The sequence below is a fragment of the Cydia amplana genome, chromosome 21, assembly GCF_948474715.1.
Source record: "Cydia amplana chromosome 21, ilCydAmpl1.1, whole genome shotgun sequence".
In the NCBI taxonomy this organism is placed as follows: Eukaryota; Metazoa; Arthropoda; class Insecta; order Lepidoptera; family Tortricidae; genus Cydia; species Cydia amplana.
The window spans coordinates 3,547,183-3,565,721 of NC_086089.1; the positions used below are offsets into that span (position 1 = coordinate 3,547,183).

At 38.5% G+C, this 18,539-nt stretch overlaps 2 protein-coding genes across 2 annotated transcripts in view; both read left to right on the plus strand.

Moving 5' to 3' along the window:
• Positions 1-415: 415 nt before the first annotated feature.
• LOC134657857 (protein EFR3 homolog cmp44E) overlaps positions 416-18,539 on the plus strand; it is a 36,934-nt gene continuing 18,810 nt past the window's right edge. The window contains exons 1-8 of the mRNA XM_063513436.1: positions 416-500; positions 11,698-11,902; positions 13,204-13,354; positions 14,392-14,544; positions 15,042-15,140; positions 15,357-15,511; positions 16,722-16,800; positions 17,367-17,520. Of these exons, the coding sequence (XP_063369506.1) occupies positions 416-500; positions 11,698-11,902; positions 13,204-13,354; positions 14,392-14,544; positions 15,042-15,140; positions 15,357-15,511; positions 16,722-16,800; positions 17,367-17,520 (1,081 nt within the window). The remainder of the gene's footprint in view (positions 501-11,697; positions 11,903-13,203; positions 13,355-14,391; positions 14,545-15,041; positions 15,141-15,356; positions 15,512-16,721; positions 16,801-17,366; positions 17,521-18,539) is intronic.
• Positions 4,129-5,759, plus strand: LOC134657827 (cyclin-L1). The gene has a single exon (XM_063513399.1). The coding sequence runs from the start codon at positions 4,494-4,496 to the stop codon at positions 5,730-5,732; it is 1,239 nt and encodes a 412-aa protein (XP_063369469.1). The 5' UTR covers positions 4,129-4,493; the 3' UTR covers positions 5,733-5,759.

Here is an 18,539-nt window from a genome sequence, read left to right on the forward strand (position 1 = left end):
CATTGACATTTTTGCGTCAAAAAATCTGTTTCCGAAATGTGACCCAGTTTTATAGGAACAAAATAGTTTTATTTAATTTATGTACAAATTAGCATAAAACATACATTTCAAAAAGTACAAACATCTCTTCAAATTGTTATACGAAAGGTTTAATTTATGAAAAGTGTGTTTGTGTTAAAACATCTGTGATAGTGGATATTAATTAAAAATATATTCGTTTTTAAAGTTTATTTAATAAAAAAAATCGGCAATAATAAGTGTTTAGTATATATTACCAATGATGATATTTTCCAAATAATATTTTTCATGTTATCTTTTTTATAAGTTAATCTTTATGCTTTGTGATATCCGTGTAAGAAAACAAACATTTCCAATTATTTAAATAGAACAGTGATTATAAACTAAGTTATAAACGATGTCGTTTGTTAAGTGCTGTTTTGAAGCGGCAGAGGGCCACGATTTTTTGGACTCTTTTGTACAAAAATGTACGGATACGGGATGTGAGTATACATTTTACAATAATATTTGTTTTTGTATTAAATCTTATTAATTTTTCATAGTGCCCTAGAAAGCCACTAACGGGGTTGGATGCTGTTGCATTTGGCAAAGATTCAGGAGGTATTTAGCGGCTATTCAATATTTTATTCGTAGTTACAGTAGACAGACATTATTGATTGCATTCTATGAATGCCGCCAAGTTCAATCAACTTCCGGTGCTACTTCCGGACTGAGCTGCGTTCCGATTTTATGACCACCATGGCAAAAGTCTAAATACATATTTCATATTATTATGAAAATAACGCACGAAAATTAATTAAAGCTCTATAAGAGCTTACATACAAATAATTTTACTTGAAAACAGTTCTAAATGTTTTCATCGACACGTCATTTCATATTACGTGAACGCAACCGATTATGTTTAGTGATGGGCATAAGCACTATAAAGTAATATCGATTATCGAATCGACTTTTTACTTTTAGATGCATTTATCACGGATTTAGAGTTAATAAACTGGATCGAGTACATTGACCAAAAAGTGTGTCCACATGAGAAGTCAAACTAGAGCCCTGCATCTCGTTCTAATTAGGGTGACCATAAGACATCTGTATGTGGGATATTAGCATAACATGAAATATATCAGTAGGGTGTGACATTTTCTAAATAAAGTGAAATTTTAAGTAGTCGGGTTTTTTCTTTCATTTGTAGTCGGCCTCTTTAGCACTCACTCATGGTATGTTCATAAAGGTAGGCTTCCCTTTTGTCCACTTCAGCTTTTTTTAAGTGTAAGCGTCATTGAAGATCTGTTTAGCAAATATGACGTTTTTTTTAAAGTTGGTGCCTTTTTTCTATTGACGGTGTAGTGTGTGCATACCAAACCGTTTATGGGAACACTGATTTGTATAAGTTTTTCAAAGAACGATTGGCCTGATCAACTAAGAGTTGTTGAAATTCTTATATATTGAAGTTTTCATGGTGTCTGTGATATTTGATCGAGTATTGAAAGTTTTGTTTTGTAAGGAAGATTTAATAACAGGCTGTTACAAGAATTAAATATGCCTATCGCATCTTCGGTGGCCCGAGAGGCGGCCTTGGGCGATTAGGTTAACAAGGGTACGCCAGGATACAAGGCAGGCACGGAATCCTTGGATGTCTGACCATGATTCGGTCGAGTATCAATTGTGGAGACACCTTGGACACATGGAAGGTTATGATGTAAGGAAGTGTTAAAAGAACTGCCTGAATGTGAATAGAAATATATGTATGTGTGCGCGCGCAAAAATAAAATATCCTTGTATCCTGAGCCAAATAAATAAATAAATATTAAGGTCGGCCGACCACGTGTATAAAAGCGTTGTGTACCCTTGCCAAAAGTGATGCATATAAAATGCCCACTTCAAGTGTTTATGTAAAAAAAAAACTGTAAAGTGACGTCTTAAATAAATATATATAAAAAAAATGGATAGACTTGCAAGTCATAAGGATATACGGATATATCATATAATAAACTCGAGAATTGACTCATTTTTAAATGATGACGAGGTGACTAAAGCTGTAGGTACCTAGGATCGAAACATTAATGGAGACGAACACATGTAACAAGTAAACAATTACTATATGTATAGATAAATATATATGGATTGGAATTTTGGTTAATCTATAAACATTAAAATTATTGTTAACTGTCTCTTTAGTATTTACCTACCTATTAAGTAACTTTAAGTTTTGTGTGTTTTTATTTTTTAGTGTTAAAACTAAACTCGAGTCTATCGTTTCGCTTTCAAATGTATTAAAGGTAGTAAGTTTCTTTAGAAATATGTAGTTATAATTATTGTTAAAAGATGCATAGTTATATACCTAAATTTAAAGTAACACAAAACCTAAACCTAAAAAAGTTTATTTTATAATTCGAGGTCAATATCAACATTCTAAAGTCAATATAAAAAAAATGTTTTAAATTCAAAAATGTACCTACCAAAAAATCTGTTGAAATTATTAATAACTAGCTAATTAATGCATTTTTTAACGTTACGAATTTAATGTTTTTTCTTAATGAGGTTATTTTATTTACAATGTGTGTTACCTTTTTGTTTGCTTTCTTTTCTTCGTACAATTATTTTTATAAAAAAAAATAGATTATCTTTTTCTGTTTTAGGTACAGTAATCTATTTTTTTTTCTCCAGGAGGGAAGGTGTAGTGTGTGCTATACCTTACCCACACATATACAGTGTTAGAGTATATAAGGCTACACATGTATCATTTGACGGGCATTATACCAATATCATAGCAAGCAGTTGTTTGTCTTAATCCCCACCTCACAACGGAAATGTGTCCTACCTATAAAGAATCGATTGCATATATATAAACAGTTTGACACACCTTTTCCGTAACAAAATATTATGTATAAATGAGAGTCTGTAATGTTTAAGGAGTTAAGCACTTTGGTTTTTAATTTTGGCAATTGAAGGGATGTTTACAAAAACAACATAACTGACTACACTGGTTGACACCTGAAACGATTAACATGTTCTTAAAAAAAATGACAACCGCTCTAATCAGTTATGTTGTTTTTGTAAACATCCCTTCAATTAGGTATTCTATAACAAATCTTAAATTAAACATGCCGAAATAAAGACATACCTATTAAGTTAAACTTACTTTTACATTACCTACGTTAATAATAAGAATTCTGTGAGACCGATTCACAACGTGCCGACATCATAGTCACCCTAATGAGTTTGACAATGTTGTCTTGTATTTTTATAGTAAAATGTAATAATTGTGGCTTTCTTGTGAAACAATATTCCACAATTAGCAATTATTTCACTCCTACGACCTTTTACATAACATTTCTTCACAATTTTTAAGAAATTTCGCATTCACGTGTTTTGAAGAAATGTCATCAAGTTGGGGATACCAATTAATATTTAAAGTTACTACAAATCCTACCATACTAAAATTTAGGTTTTTTTTTGCTGTGTATGCGCTTGGTTTAATCAGTTAATAATATTGGCATCATAATTATTTACAAATTACTTAAAATATATCAGAACTGTAATCTGAATATAACACTAAAATTGTATAAGAAGGTAATTAAAATCAGTAGTTTAATGATATAATTTCTACCACAATGGTATCTTTTTAACATTGGCAACATGTGCGAGTGAGACACAGGGCTCGGGTTTTTCTATCTCAAGTGGACCGTTTTCTCTAGTCTGGTACGAACAACTTTCTGTCTCAGTGATAAGGTTCAAATTAGTATGGCAAAAAAAGTGACAACTCGCTCCAGTTTAAAAAATATAACTTCATGGCATTTATGTTATGAAAATCTCCTCAAAATATACTACTGTAACAATTTGCATTTTACTAAGTTTGTAACAATTTACCTTCAGCTAAAAAGCGAACGTTTGCTTGAACAATATCACCGCAATTAATCATAAGGATCTCGTTTTGACACTTTACTTTTCATGAAGCATTATCATTCAATCTCAATATATTTTATATTTTTGACATAATGAACGTCCGACGTAAATAAATGTTTGTAACAGTCATGTGAAGTCGATATGAGTTTTAGTGTAATTACATCACTAAAACGTATCGATTGAGTCATGTATGTCCTTTCTAATCAGCCCATTAATAGTTAAAAGTGTAATTACCTTACTAGGACGTCCGGAAAATAGTTTAAAAGAAGAACAATGGCTCAGGGTAAGTTATTTTCTCGTAGTTTTTTTATAAATCCCTAAAATGTATTCCAGGAACTTGTTTACAAATTCCCATTTGACGTTTGCCCTGTTTTGTGGCGCCATCTTGGTTCCTGTCAGTCTGGTTACAAGCGCGTTTTCTCTCGATACTTGTAGTTTTTAACCAAATTAACAAATAAAAGTGAACACAAAGCTATCAAAATGGTGTAAAAACATTAAGTGCATCTTTAGGTGCGTGTTTTTTGTGTAATTTCGCAAGAATTAAGTAGAACGCGGTGTCGTAACTTGGCATTATGTCTGCTGTGCAAACGCAAAGTAAAACCAGCAGTTCCACGGCTGCGAAGCCCCAGAAAAACTATGGGAAGATTATTCTTACGTTGTACAATTGCCTGCTGCCGGAAGCCGTGTTTAAAGAGACGCCGTCACAGGCAGATGGCCTCGACATTGAAACTGAGACTGATCTACGCATCCTGGGCTGCGAACTCATCCAAACAGCCGGAATCTTGCTCAAAATGCCCCAAGTCGCCATGGCTACAGGTCAGATATACCTCCAGAGGTTTTACTACTCAAAATCCTTCGTCAGATACCCCATGGAAACCATGGCAATGGGTAGCATTTACTTAGCCTCTAAAGTCGAAGAAAAACCTTGTAGAATACGAGATGTGATCAATGTATTTCATCATATCAAGCAAGTGAGGGCCCAGAAAACTATATCTCCCTTGATAGTTGACCAGAACTACATAGAGTTGAAGAATCAAGTTATCAAAGCTGAGCGGAGAATACTTAAGGAGCTAGGCTTTTGTGTCCATGTTAAACATCCCCACAAACTGATTGTGGTATATTTACAGCTGCTCCAGTATGAGAAGCATCGCCAGCTCATGCAGATGGCATGGAATTACATGAATGATGCTTTACGGACGGATGTATTTATGAGATTCCCTCCGGAAACTATAGCTTGCGCTTGCATTTACTTGACTGCTAGGAAAATTGGTTTACCTCTACCAAATAACCCGCACTGGTTCTTACTCTTCAAAGTAACTGAAGAGGACATCCGTGACATTTGCACAAGGATTCTGCAGCTTTACAAGCGAACCAAAGTGAACTCTGAAGAATTGGAAAAAAAAGTGGATCTGCTACGCAGGGTCTACCAAGCTAACAAACACTCACAGGCCCAGAAGGAGCGAGAAGCAAATGCAGAAGAAAAGAAAACTGAATCCCCCACTGCGTCCACATCTAAAGATACAAAACGCGACTCTAAGAAAGACAAATCACCCAAAACGCCACCATTATTCAATAAATATCATAGTAACCACAAATCTAAGAGGGAGCGGCGATCTCGTTCCCCATATGACAGGAAGCGTGAATATTCCAGCAAGAGACACAAGTCCCGATCAAGGGATCGAGAGATTGAGCGCTCAAGAGAGCGGAGATCGGATGACAAGAGGAGTCGAGGCAGTGGCTCCAGGAAGTATGATGATTACGAGAGGTCCAAGTCAAGCAGGGACGGCAGGGATGATAAAAGGAAATATTGAACTGTAAAATAAAGTTTTGAATAATTATTGTTGTTTTTCTTGAATGTTACCTTCAGTAGGTCAATGGGTCAAGGTTTGCTTATGTAACAAATAGTACCTACTGTCTGTGATATGACAAAAAAACCTGCTATACTGGCAATATAATTATTATAGTTATAAAGCAGGGGTCACCAATTAGTTTCTTCAGGGGTCCGATTTTTAAAATAAGATGACCATCGCGGTCCGTTTCTACTTGAGTTTCTTAAATAAGTAAAAAAATAATATAGGTCGGCGGTCCGGATCCGGACCGCGGTCCGCCATTTGGTGACCCCTGTTATAAAGTATAATTCTAATTACATAGTTTATGACAAGAATCAAAAGGTTAACACATTCAGTGCCAGCGCGAGCTACGCGCTACGAGCGTAGCCGATAACACGGGAAAAACCTTATGTAGCGAAAAGCGCCTACGAACAGTGAACTCCCCTAGCGAGTTGCTGGCAGTTAACGTGTTAAATAATATATCAAGTTTTTTTTAACCTCATGGTTGAAATGATTCAATGAAGTTGAAATAATTTTTAGGGGCTCCATAGTCCATTAGGAACCCTTATAGTTTCGTCACGTCCGTCTGTCTCCATGGTAGATTGACATTTAACCTTTTCCACGCCGTGTCAAACAAAAGCTGTCACTCGGACGCCACATCATTGAAGTGTCAAAACTGAAGTTGAACTTTATGTATATGCACGTAGGTTGATGTTGCTCTGTGGTCTGTGACCGATTAATCGATCTTTGGCGTTGAACCTACGGTGCGGATATATAGGTCATTGGCGTCCAAAAGGTTAAAATAACACTTTCACTGTCTGTGCTATTAAAACTTAGCTTGGTCTGACTCTACCTATCAATGGCATTGTCCAAATACATTTGATGCCAAAGATATGTTTACATTTTGAGCCTTATTAGGAGTTATTACCAAGTTAGTAAGGTACAGGTGGTACGACGTAAACAAATCTTTGACGACGACTAATTAACTCATATCAGGTCTAAGAATAGTGTTTATTGCGATTATGGAAGTTATTTGTACGCCTGACTCGCGTATTGAATCGATATTTTAAACGTTGCGCAGTTGAAATCGATATAGATCAGAGGCTCCCAAACTTTTTTTTTGTCTTCCTCATGTGTTGGGGTGGGGTATAGGAATAGTTTTGAGATTTATCCCTTTCAATATTTTTGTTCAGTTTCATCATCAACGAGGTCTTATTTTATTACAGTTATTACCCCGACAATTTTACCTACTTAAATCAATCAAGTCCCGAAAGGACTAAATCAAATCAATTTTTTAACTATAAAGGAATAAAATAAAGGTTCCAAATTATATACCTAACGGATTAAAATAAACTACTTGTATACTTACCTAATGGAATAAAATAAAGGTTCCAAATTTAAATTTAAAAAAAATATTCTGGGCCTGGGGGGCTTCAAAGAAGGTTTAAATTAAAATAGGTACGGTATTGAGCAGGAGGAAAGTACCTATGGCAGGTTAACAACTTCAATAGGGATGAACTTATGGTCGGAGGCTAGGAAGAAATAAATGGGGGATAAATAATATACCATAGACTAAATATTTATTAGCTGGATATATGTTAGCCCTTGTCCATTTAATATGAAACATGATGATTTGATCGCGTAGGTGGAATCACTAAGGGTGCTGAGTTTAATGCGTGGGTGGTAGACATACTACCATGAAGTATCGTACGCGGTAGGGTAACTGCTATAATAGTTGGCCTTTCCTAACAAATCAGAAAGGAACAAGCCAAAAGAAGTCCTGCTGCTAAGAGTAGCCAATAACTATAGCAGTCACCCTACCGATATAACATTGTCTATGTTTTATCGTATCGGGGACATTATGTGTATTGTATTTTACTTTGATTGGCGTTTTTAACCTTAGTACATCAAATTACTTTGACCCTCCTCTTTTATAATGGTATTATTTAATGATGGCTGAATGGTCAATACGGCTACGTGTGGCTAACCTTCACATTGGGGCCTGTTTACACATTGAATGCCAACCTAAACTACTAATCTAAGTTTGATGAAGTCCCCGGGGATGGACCAAGTCATCATAACCTACTATATTTTTAGAATTATATTTCAAAATCTTTGTTTTGATACAGAGGGGAAATGACACAGATAAAATCTCTCGAAGGCGCAGCATCTTCGTAATTGTATGTGTCAACCAAAAGAATAAAAGCATGTACCTACTTCCGTAGCGCAGCTCTAGTGTTACGCGACATACATTCTTATTATTATACCTATTTCAGGCAGGTCAGATAAATATAGCGCCGGCCGCTCAGTCGCACGTCGCCGGCCGCCCTGTGCGCCCTTTACGTACACGTACACGTTACTGTCTCCGAAAAAAAAACGGTTATGCATCGGAAAATAATCGTCGAGTCTCTTAAACTGTTGATAAGCTGACTTTTTAAACCGTAAAGCTGCGTACTTAAATTGCCAAAATTTGCATGGCTTGAAGAATAAAGTGATGATAGGATAAGCCTCTATTTGGAATTAGTCGTAGACAGATGTTCGGTTGATAATCACTGTTTCAGGCTAGGGGTGAAACCGCAAACCATTTCGTTATTTCGTGTATCGCCTCTATATCGGGAAAATTGGTTATTGAACAAGTTTAATTGTTGTTGGCTTATTTTTTTAACGAAACAACAAATCATATTTTTTGTCATATTAACTGTTGGTCTGGTTTAGACAGAAAGGCGTTTGTGTTACTTCTTGCAATGCCTTTCTGAAAGCCTGCTGATTCTGACGCACGATACGCACGAATGAGTTGTGGACGGTCACGAATCGCGGACCTGCGTGAAATGTGTGGCAGTTTGCCGCTGTGGGGTGTCGGTATATTAAACATTTTTTTTAAATTTATCTCAATACTGAAAAGAGTGAAAATCGTATTGATGCAAGCAACTTGGTTGCCGAATGAATTAGGAACTTGAATTTTTTTTTACATATTTAATATTACAACGAAAGACTATGTCTGAACATGAAATTCTTGATATTATCCTACAATTTATAGCATCGATTATATCTTATCTTTCTAACCTAACATGTGAATAGTTTAACCTCAAAGTCCAACCACGCAACTACCAATCTTATGTCCTTAGAAATAGCAACGATAATATCTTACAATCTCGGAGAATTTTTAACCGTAATTTCTCGTCCGGGGTTACTTCTTAGTTTATCAAAACTCATTCATAAAGCCAAGGGACTGATCAACAACCAACATAAGACTGATCTTTGATAACGTATATTGGTCGTAGATATCTGTCTGAAGTTATTATAGATACGAGTTCACAGGCAAGACAAAATGTTAATAACTGATAAGCTGTCGTATACGTATCAGTCGTTATCTTCGTAGTAATAGGACAACATCACAGTAGAGTACGGCTGTTGTTAAAAGCAGCAATCGCTCCGAAGTTATCAATATTACTTCATTATTATTTTTGTTTTGAAACGCCATACTAACGCAGGACTTTGATTGTCTATTGTGTTCTGTGATTTAAATACGATATCATGAGAAAATCACTTGCTAGTCTCACAACTAATGATATCATAATAATGGACTAGTTTATACCTACAGCAGTTTTAATAGTGAACTCTTATAAGTGAGATTGGCTCAGTGTATAGTGGAAATTAGTGCTAAAATGATGCCGTTAAGCAAGATCGCACATCGGACATGTTTCGTTGTAAGCCGAACCGTGTACATGACATGTAAGTTTAACGCATGGGGTTTAGGTAAAAAATACAAATTGCAAAAAAAGAAATTTAATTATAGTCGAGTTTATAATTGATTCCATTGTGTCACCAAAATCAGTCATACATGTATAATCTATTGGGTTATGACTATGAGTAATTTTGGTAACATAGGCTTTACCTATGGATAAAAAAAAATTCACCCATTAGTATTAAAGCTTTTAGAGCACGAAACTGTAGGTTACGGGTGCCAAGAGATCGCGACAGCAAAGTTTGAGAACCCGTGGGACCCTTTCCCGAAAGCATTAAAGTGTAAAACTTGTAAAATTAGCAGTAATTTACTAAGGTTACCTAAGGTCCTACATACTGCACAGACTGACATACATAAACATTAACATACAATAGTTTTAATTATGCAATGTATTTTAACACATTCAGTGCCGAAAACCCGCTATCGGTTATTTTATGATTTCGTTCTCAGGCCAGACGACCCGATCAGGCCCGGATCTAGCGTAGAGCGAGTGGAGCGGCCACTCGCTAGGCGCCGGATGGCAAGGGGGGCGCCAAAATGGCAAATGAAAAAAAAAACCGGCCAAGTGCGAGTCGGACTCGCGCACGGAGGGTTCCGCACCATCAACAAAAAATAGAGCAAAACAAGCAAAAAAACGGTCACCCATCCAAGTACTGACCCCGCCCGACGTTGCTTAACTTCGGTCAAAAATCACGTTTGTTGTATGGGAGCCCCACTTAAATCTTTATTTTATTCTGTTTGTTGTTATAGCGGCAACAGAAATACATCATCTGTGAAAATTTCAACTGTCTAGCTATCACGGTTCGTGAGATACAGCCTGGTGACAGACGGACGGACGGACGGACGGACGGACAGCGGAGTCTTAGTAATAGGGTCCCGTTTTTACCCTTTGGGTACGGAACCCTTAAAAGTTTTAAATGACGCGAGTGTGGCGCGGGCCCAAAATACGCTTGAAAACTTCAACGAAGGGCGCCAAAACCCGATTTTGCTCTACGCTGATTAAGGGCTCGGGCCGGCACTGGACCCCGATACTCGGGATCGTGGTACTATATACAGCTTTACATGATGAAATTTTTGTGGCCCTAGGTGACGCGGATGTCTTTGTTTGGCTGGGTGGCAATGAATGTGTTAAAAAATATAACTCCGTTGCAGACTGTACTTTGTAATTGTAATGTTTGAAGGGTCGGTTAAAAACGCCTTTGATGCCCGCTTCACCGGTTTAAATGTTAAATAAGAGAAAAGGTCAGAAGCTATATTCTACTGGAACCTTTGTAAATGTCAGAGGGCACTGTCCGTGATTAATTTAAATGTGACCTCGTTATGAATTTTCTTTACTACACGTGTAGATGTAGGTATGGATAATTATATTTGTACAGGGTAGCCCAAAAATACGTTGACAAAGCAATTTGTTGTACAGTTCTGAATTCACAAGTAATGATGGAACGTCATTATTTTCGAAATTTCCAGGCAAAGGTACCCTATCGATTTTTATACCTATCATTTTTTTGCTAAAAACAGTACAAAAAACAATCTATTTGTTTTTTTGAGAAATCAATGTGAAGATCCTGATTAGAATATTTTCTCGTTCTGAGTGTTCTGACAATCAACTGCACTTCTAATAAGGCTTTACCACACCCAAAGCCAATCCATTCTGAACCTTATATCCTTACCGATACGTTTCATTCCAGGCTGACTGCTTCTCAGCCGTCGTAATAGTTTTCATATATATACGACCCCTATAGCCAACCTATTCTGAACCTTACATCTTTACTCGTACGATTGATTCCAGGATGCCGGCTTCTCAGAACCGTCCCCCATATCCATAGCCAATCTATTCTAAACCTTATAATTAGACCCCGGATTCTTGTCGCGATCACGTGACAAAAGGGTGATTTGGGGAGTAAATGGAACAGTACCTATTAATTAATACGGATTTATTAAGATAAGATAATACAAAAAAAAAGATTAAAATGTCGACGTTGCTCTATTGTTAACGGACTCTCCGTAACAGATCAACAGTTGATCTAAATGACTTGCGGTTAGGCTACGTCTTCTAGCAGAATATATCCACTTCAAAAAAGAAAAGCTTTAAGTATTATCTTGTTCTACCATTCCATTTACTCCCCAAATCACCCTTTTGTCACGTGATCGCGACAAGAATCCGGGGTCTACTTATAATATTAACATTATGGTCCATTCCAGGCTGCTGCGGCTGCTGCTCGGCCCTCAGGCCGCGCTACAAGCGGCTGGTGGACAACATCTTCCCCGCCTCCCCGCAGGAGGGCCTGGTCAAGTCCAACATGGAAAAGCTCACGTTCTACTCGCTCTCCAGCCCGGAAAAGCTGGATAGGATTGGAGAATATCTGTTCCAGAAGGCTAGTCGGGATATTTATAGAAGGCGGCATGGGTATGTTGAAAATAGTATTATTGTTAGTAGAATAAGGGCTCATTAAGACGGCGCGCGAACTTTTAAATAGTAACATTGCGGACCATTGAGGTGACATCAATTCAGCCGACCGATCAAATAACGCAATTTACGCAATGTACCTAATGAAACTCGCATGCGAGTTCTCGCACCGTCTGCATGCGCCCTAAGTATACTCCCAGTTGTCAAAAATGTCAAATGCATGTTGACGTTTGACAATTTAGTTACCACAAAACATACGGCGCACTATAGCACCATGTAGTTCGGCTGGCGGGAGTACGGTCTTTTTTTACTCTGTACCTAGTTTGGTAAACTTTTCACGGTGTTTAGGGACGGGATTTTAGCATGTATGTGGGTATGTTAGTGTCTTCCACCTTAGCGCCAGAATTACGGAGCAGACTACTGTTTCTCAAACGTCCTGGTTTTTTTGATGAAGTAGTCCTAAATTGTCTCGATTTAGGCAATCCGTCGGAAGCTCAGTTTTATGGGTGCTTTGCAAAATAATTTTACCTAAATCGTCCAAACTAGGGAACAAATCAAATTTTCTTATGAAATATTTTGATTTGTCGTTTAGCCGCGTAAGCTGAAGACGCGGGTTCGATTCCCGCCTCGGCCGCTAGTGGACTTGGTCATTTTTAGGGTTCCGTACCTCAAAAGGAAAAACCCGGAACCCTTATATTAATAGTTATTTACCTATAGATGACAGGAAAACCTATTAGAAATGTGCAGTCAAGCGTGAGTCGGACTTAAGTACTTTTTAAACACATTTTACTCACTTTTCATTAAAACAAGCAACAACGGTTGTACTCCGGGAGTGCCGATAGAAGTGAAAACTCACCTCACTATGTTACCGACGCCCGGTAACACGATATATACGTTTAGCGGAGGTATTCTATTTATTTATTATATATTATTATCATTCTCAAATAAGATCACACTTTTTCATTGACATGTTTATTTACATACTGCCATGACAACGTCAAATTATTTGAACATAGGTAAAGTCTTGAAAAGGAGTCCACAACATAAATGTCAAATAACATTGAGTTTTTCTTTATTGATTTAAATGCCATTTAAATTATGAGTGGTTTTTCCCCACCTCAAAAAGTGCCCAGCGGCGCTAAAGAAGTTTTCACTTCAAAAAAAAACATAATGTTAAAAATTGTGTAATGTACGGAACCCTTGAAACGCGAGTCCGACTCGCACTTGGCCGGTTTTTCTTTAGTGTATGATATCTATTTCAGTTTATAATAGTAGTGTTACCTAAATCATATGAATTCCAGATTCGTCGTCATAGCGATGGAAGCGATGGATCAACTTCTCCTAGCCTGCCACTCTCAGACCCTCAACTTGTTCGTGGAGAGCTTCCTCAAGATGGTGCAGAAGCTTCTAGAATCTACTGACCCGGAGCTGCAGACTTTGGCTACTCAGAGCGTGAGTAACAGTACTCATTTTTAGGGTTCCGTACCCAAAGGGTAAAAACGGGACCCTATTACTCCGATGTCCGTCCGTCCGTCCGTCTGTCACCAGGCTGTATCTCACGAACCGTGATAGCTAGACAGTTGAAATTTTCACAGATGATGTATTTCTGTTGCCGCTATAACAACAAATACTAAAAACAGAATAAAATAAAGATTTAAGTGGGGCTCCCATACAACAAACGTGATTTTTGACCGAAGTTAATCAACGTCGGGCGGGGTCAGTAATTGGATGAGTGACCGTTTTTTTTGCTTGTTTTTTGTTGATGGTGCGGAACCCTCCGTGCGCGAGTCCGACTCGCACTTGGCCGGTTTTTATATAGTACTGGAGCCATGGATACTTGGATAGTCATTTAATACTAGCTTCTGCCCGCAACTGGGTCTGCGTGATGATGATGATGATTAATGAAAAGTTGAAAACTATCCAATGTTCTTCCCCAGGCTTGAAACTATCTCCACACTAAATTTTATCCAAGTAGGTGTAGCGGTTTGCGTGAGGAGAACATTTATAATATTAATAGGGATTAGTAAATTAAATTCCTAATCGTTTGGTTAGCACCTCGGAGATCTCAAAAACCAGTCTTATAGATAATATCCAGTTGTAACCATGTGCTGGGTGTGCATGAAACTATAAGAAATATACTTGATCAACCAGATCTTGACAGTAGAAAAAGGCGGCAAATTTGAAAAATGTAGGCGCGAAGGGATATCGTTCCATAGAAAATTTGAATTTCGCGCCTTTTTTTACTGACAAGATTTGGTTGACGAGCTATAGGTTAGCACATTGCATTGCTCGTAGAACCGACGGTCTCTGAGACACGTTATTGGGTGACTATTGCGAACCGGAGGCCGCTTCCAGAGAAAGTATCCAACAAGGTAGTCCAATTTTTGTCAAGATCGCCTATTGGATGAATGTGTATCTTTGGGGGATATATGTATCCAACATTAGGCATCTTTCGTCTGATATACTAATAAGTATTTATTGATTAACAGTTCGTCCGCTTCGCGAACATCGAAGAAGACACGCCGTCGTACCACCGCCGCTACGACTTCTTCGTATCCAAGTTCTCGGCCATGTGCCACAGCAACCACAATGACAAGACCATGAGGGACAAAATACGACTCGCCGGCATACAAGGCTTGCAGGTAACTTATTACAAGCTTTTATGTATTTACTTTCACCTGACCGTTGTCTGTCTGTAATCAAATCTTGCAAGTTAAATTTGATCCACTTCCCGGTTTCCGATTGAGCTGAAATTTTGCATGCATGTATAAATCGGATGACAATGCAATATTATGGTACCATCGAGCTGATCTGACGATGGAGACAGGAGGTGGCCATAGGAACTCTGTGATGAAACAACGCAACCTAATTGTGTTAGGGGTTTTTAGAATTGTCTCGATGAGTATTAGTTGTCTGTCATAAGAAAAGTACAATCCTGAAAATATGAACGGATAAAATAACTAACGAAAGAGTGCTGCAGTTAGTAAATAAAGAGGTCTAGGTTTTAAAGACAGTCAAAAAACGCATCTAAGTTTTAAGATTTACCTCCGACGTTTCTTCAAAATTGTTTCACGTTTTAAGGTGATGGAGGAAACAATACAAAGTTTCACATTTAATATATGATTTGTTTCTGTTCCAGGGCGTGATTAGAAAGACAGTATCCGACGACCTGGTGGAAAATATATGGGAGGCCCAGCACATGGATAAAATTGTGCCTTCTCTGCTCTATAATATGCAGGTAATGCTCTATAATAAGGCATCCAGACAACTGCTACGAGTATGCAGACTTAAAAACATTGGCGAAAATGCATTGTTATAGCTCCACCAAACTGGTTTGAGTATAATGGAGACCGAAGGACATAAGAACTTCTAATAAAGCGACTCAACACATTATTTAGTAAGTGTAATTTAGTACTACTTCTATTCTGATCAAAACGGTTGTCATTTCTTCCAGAGCGCAGAAAAATACGAGACTCTATCCTGCATGGACACAGACACACAAGACGGAGTAGAGGACACACCGCCCCGCCTCGCCGAAGCGTGTCTTCGGGAGCTAGTCGGCCGCGCCTCTTTCGGACACATTCGTAGCGTACTACGACCGGTTCTCACGTAAGCTTCTGCTGTTTTATGCGACCCTGGTACTTTTTGGGAGAAGGGACCCTAATGAGACGCTACGATGTCAAGGAGGCTATGGGTTTCACAGGGAGTCTATTTGCATCAACAGAATAACTGGTCGTGACATAATTCGCTTCGCAGCTCTTACTGTTTGTGTAGTCCTTTAGTGAACCTTATTGCAACTAGATAAGGTCTACTATCAGTTGTAGCTGTTATACGACGGAGTAAGACACCGGCGACACCGCCCAGGTTAGTTGAAGCGTGTCTTCGGGAGTTAGTTTGCCGCGCCTCCTTCGGACACATTCCGTTCATTCTTCTGCTGTTCCATGCGACCCTGGTACTTTTTGGGAGAATTTTAGGCATTTTTAAGAATTTTTTAGCCAGTTTAATGCCGATAATGTGACGCTACGATGTTAGTGAACCTTATTGCAACTAGATAAAGTCTACTATCAGTTGTAGCTGTTATAAGACGGAGTTAGACACCGGCTCGCCTCGCCGAAGCGTGTCTTCGGGAGTTAGTCGGCCGCGCCTCTTTCGGACACATTCGTAGCGTACTACGGCCGGTTCTCACGTAAGCTTCTGCTGTTTTATGCGACCCTGGTACTTTTTGGGAGAATTTTAGGCATTTTAAAGATTTTCTTAGCCAGTTTAATGCCGATAATGTGACGCTATGATGTTAGTGAACCTTATTGCAACTAGATAAGGTCTACAATCAGTTGTTGCAATAATACGGAGTAGAAGACACACCGCCCCGCCTCGCCGAAGCGTGTCTTCGGGAGTTAGTAGGCCGCGCCCCTTTTGGGACACATTCATAGAGTACTACGACCGGTTCTCACGTGAGCTTCTGCTATTTCATGTGGTCCTGGTACTTTTTGGCAGATTTATAAGCACTTTTTAGGGTTCCGTGCCCAAAGGGTAAAATCGGGACCCTATTACTAAGACTCCGCTGACCATCTGTCTGTCACACAGGCTGTAACTCATGAACCGTGATAGCTAGACAGTTGAAATTTTCACAGATGATGTATATCTGTTGCCGCTATTACAACAAATACTAAAAACAAAATAATATAATTATTTAAGTGAGAATCCCATACAATAAACGTGATTTTTTTGCCGTTTTTTACGTAATGGTACGGAACCTTTCGTGCGCGAGTCCAACTCGCACTTGGCCGGTTTTTTTTTTAAATATTTGTGCTTGTTTCAGGCATTTCGATCGACACGAGCTTTGGGTACCGAACGACTTCGCCGTACATACTTTCAAAATCATCATGTTCTCCATACAAGTGAGTACTTTACATTAATAGACTAGTTTTCGTGGGTATCAGAGTTTAGTTAATAAAGAAGACTGACAATATTAGTAAACAGAGAAGAGAATAGGGGGCATTACTGCAATGTTCTGACGCCAGAGTGCAGCACTAGCGCCCATCGTAAACCATAGAGTAGCCTATACACTGTTTTTTTGACAAGTTTTCACAGACAATAAAATATGACATTGATACATCAAGGCGGTTTGTTTACAAAAGGCTTACCGGGAAACGCGAAATCGAAACTCGGCTATCTGCCTCTTTATCGCTCGAATATGCAAGAGTGATAGAGAGGTTAGATAACAAAATTTCGACTCTCTTGTTTCGCGGCAGACCCTTAGATTGTGACGGATTGTAGAAGTGGCGCCCCCTACGCAGAGTTTCGCGTAATATTCCCTATTTGGCGTTTGTTATTGAATTTCAGCTGCAACTTTGAACCGTTTCATTGTAGCGCCATCTATGTTGAACTTGGTACGTTTTACATTAGTGATAGATTTGCAATACATGATAGTGGTGTGAAAGTTTTCATGTAAACTCTGTTCCAGGCGCAATATTCGTACAGCGTGGTAGAGGCACTAATGCAGCATTTGGACGCGGCCGGTGGTGCTGGTAACGACCCTCGAGCCAGGACCAGGGTCAGGGCCGCCCGGGCTGGTGTGCTTAGCAATATTGTCGCCATCGCCGCCGGAGACAGTGTGGGTAAGATATATACACACACACACACACACACATACATATATATAGACAAACACACACAAGGGATCTCGTACAACTTTTGGACAGAGCAATAGTAGAATGTACAACAAGGGCATAAAGTGACCCATTTTTACCCGAGGCAATTTTTTGGTCTGAGCGAAGCGAAGACCAAAATAGTAGACGAGGGTAAAAATGGACATTTATGCCCTTGTTGTACACTCTGCTTTTCACTTCGATTGCGAGGAAAATATACGTACAAAAATATCCAATATTTTAGGTTATTTTCCCGTATTTATTCAAGACTAAAGAAAATTTTATTCGGGCCGGTCGGGGGCGCGGGCGCGCCGGCAAGGCTGGCAGTTTGTATGGCAGATTTTGGACTTTATTGCTAAGTCAATAAGGGTCGCAATAGATGATTTTACATTATGCTCTAGAACATAATAAGCAACTTTATGTCGTCTACTCACGACATAAAGGTGCACTTTTTGAGCATGAGAAGTGAAAAAGGTGTTAGGAACAAACTCCGCGCTCTTGTAAGCTGCTCGGACTGGCGCTTAGCCTTGACCAGGGGCCCGTTTCTCAAAAGCTTGTAACTTGTAACACAAGAGGATGTCACTTTTTGACAGCTTTTATTAGAAAGGGACTTCCACTTGTATTACAAGTTACAAGCTTTTGAGAAACGGGCCCCAGGGATCGAGACCGGTTTTTTTTTTAAATCTCGAAATAACCATACACTTCGAATTATTTTACCCAAATGTAGGACTCAGTTGTGTTTTTAGGTAACGACTAGTTAGATAGATAGATAAACCATTTATTAGCTTAGACTTAGTATTACTAGATTACCCTATTATAAATGATATACATATGTTGTATCGACGTCAACAATTGTTGGTGAACCTTAAATAAATAATAATAAATAAGTATACCGGTTTCGTTCCCATACAAAAAAAATACCGGTATCCGATCCCTGGCTTGACATATCCGGATACAAGATAGACCGTTCAGGATTGTCCTTAGCGACA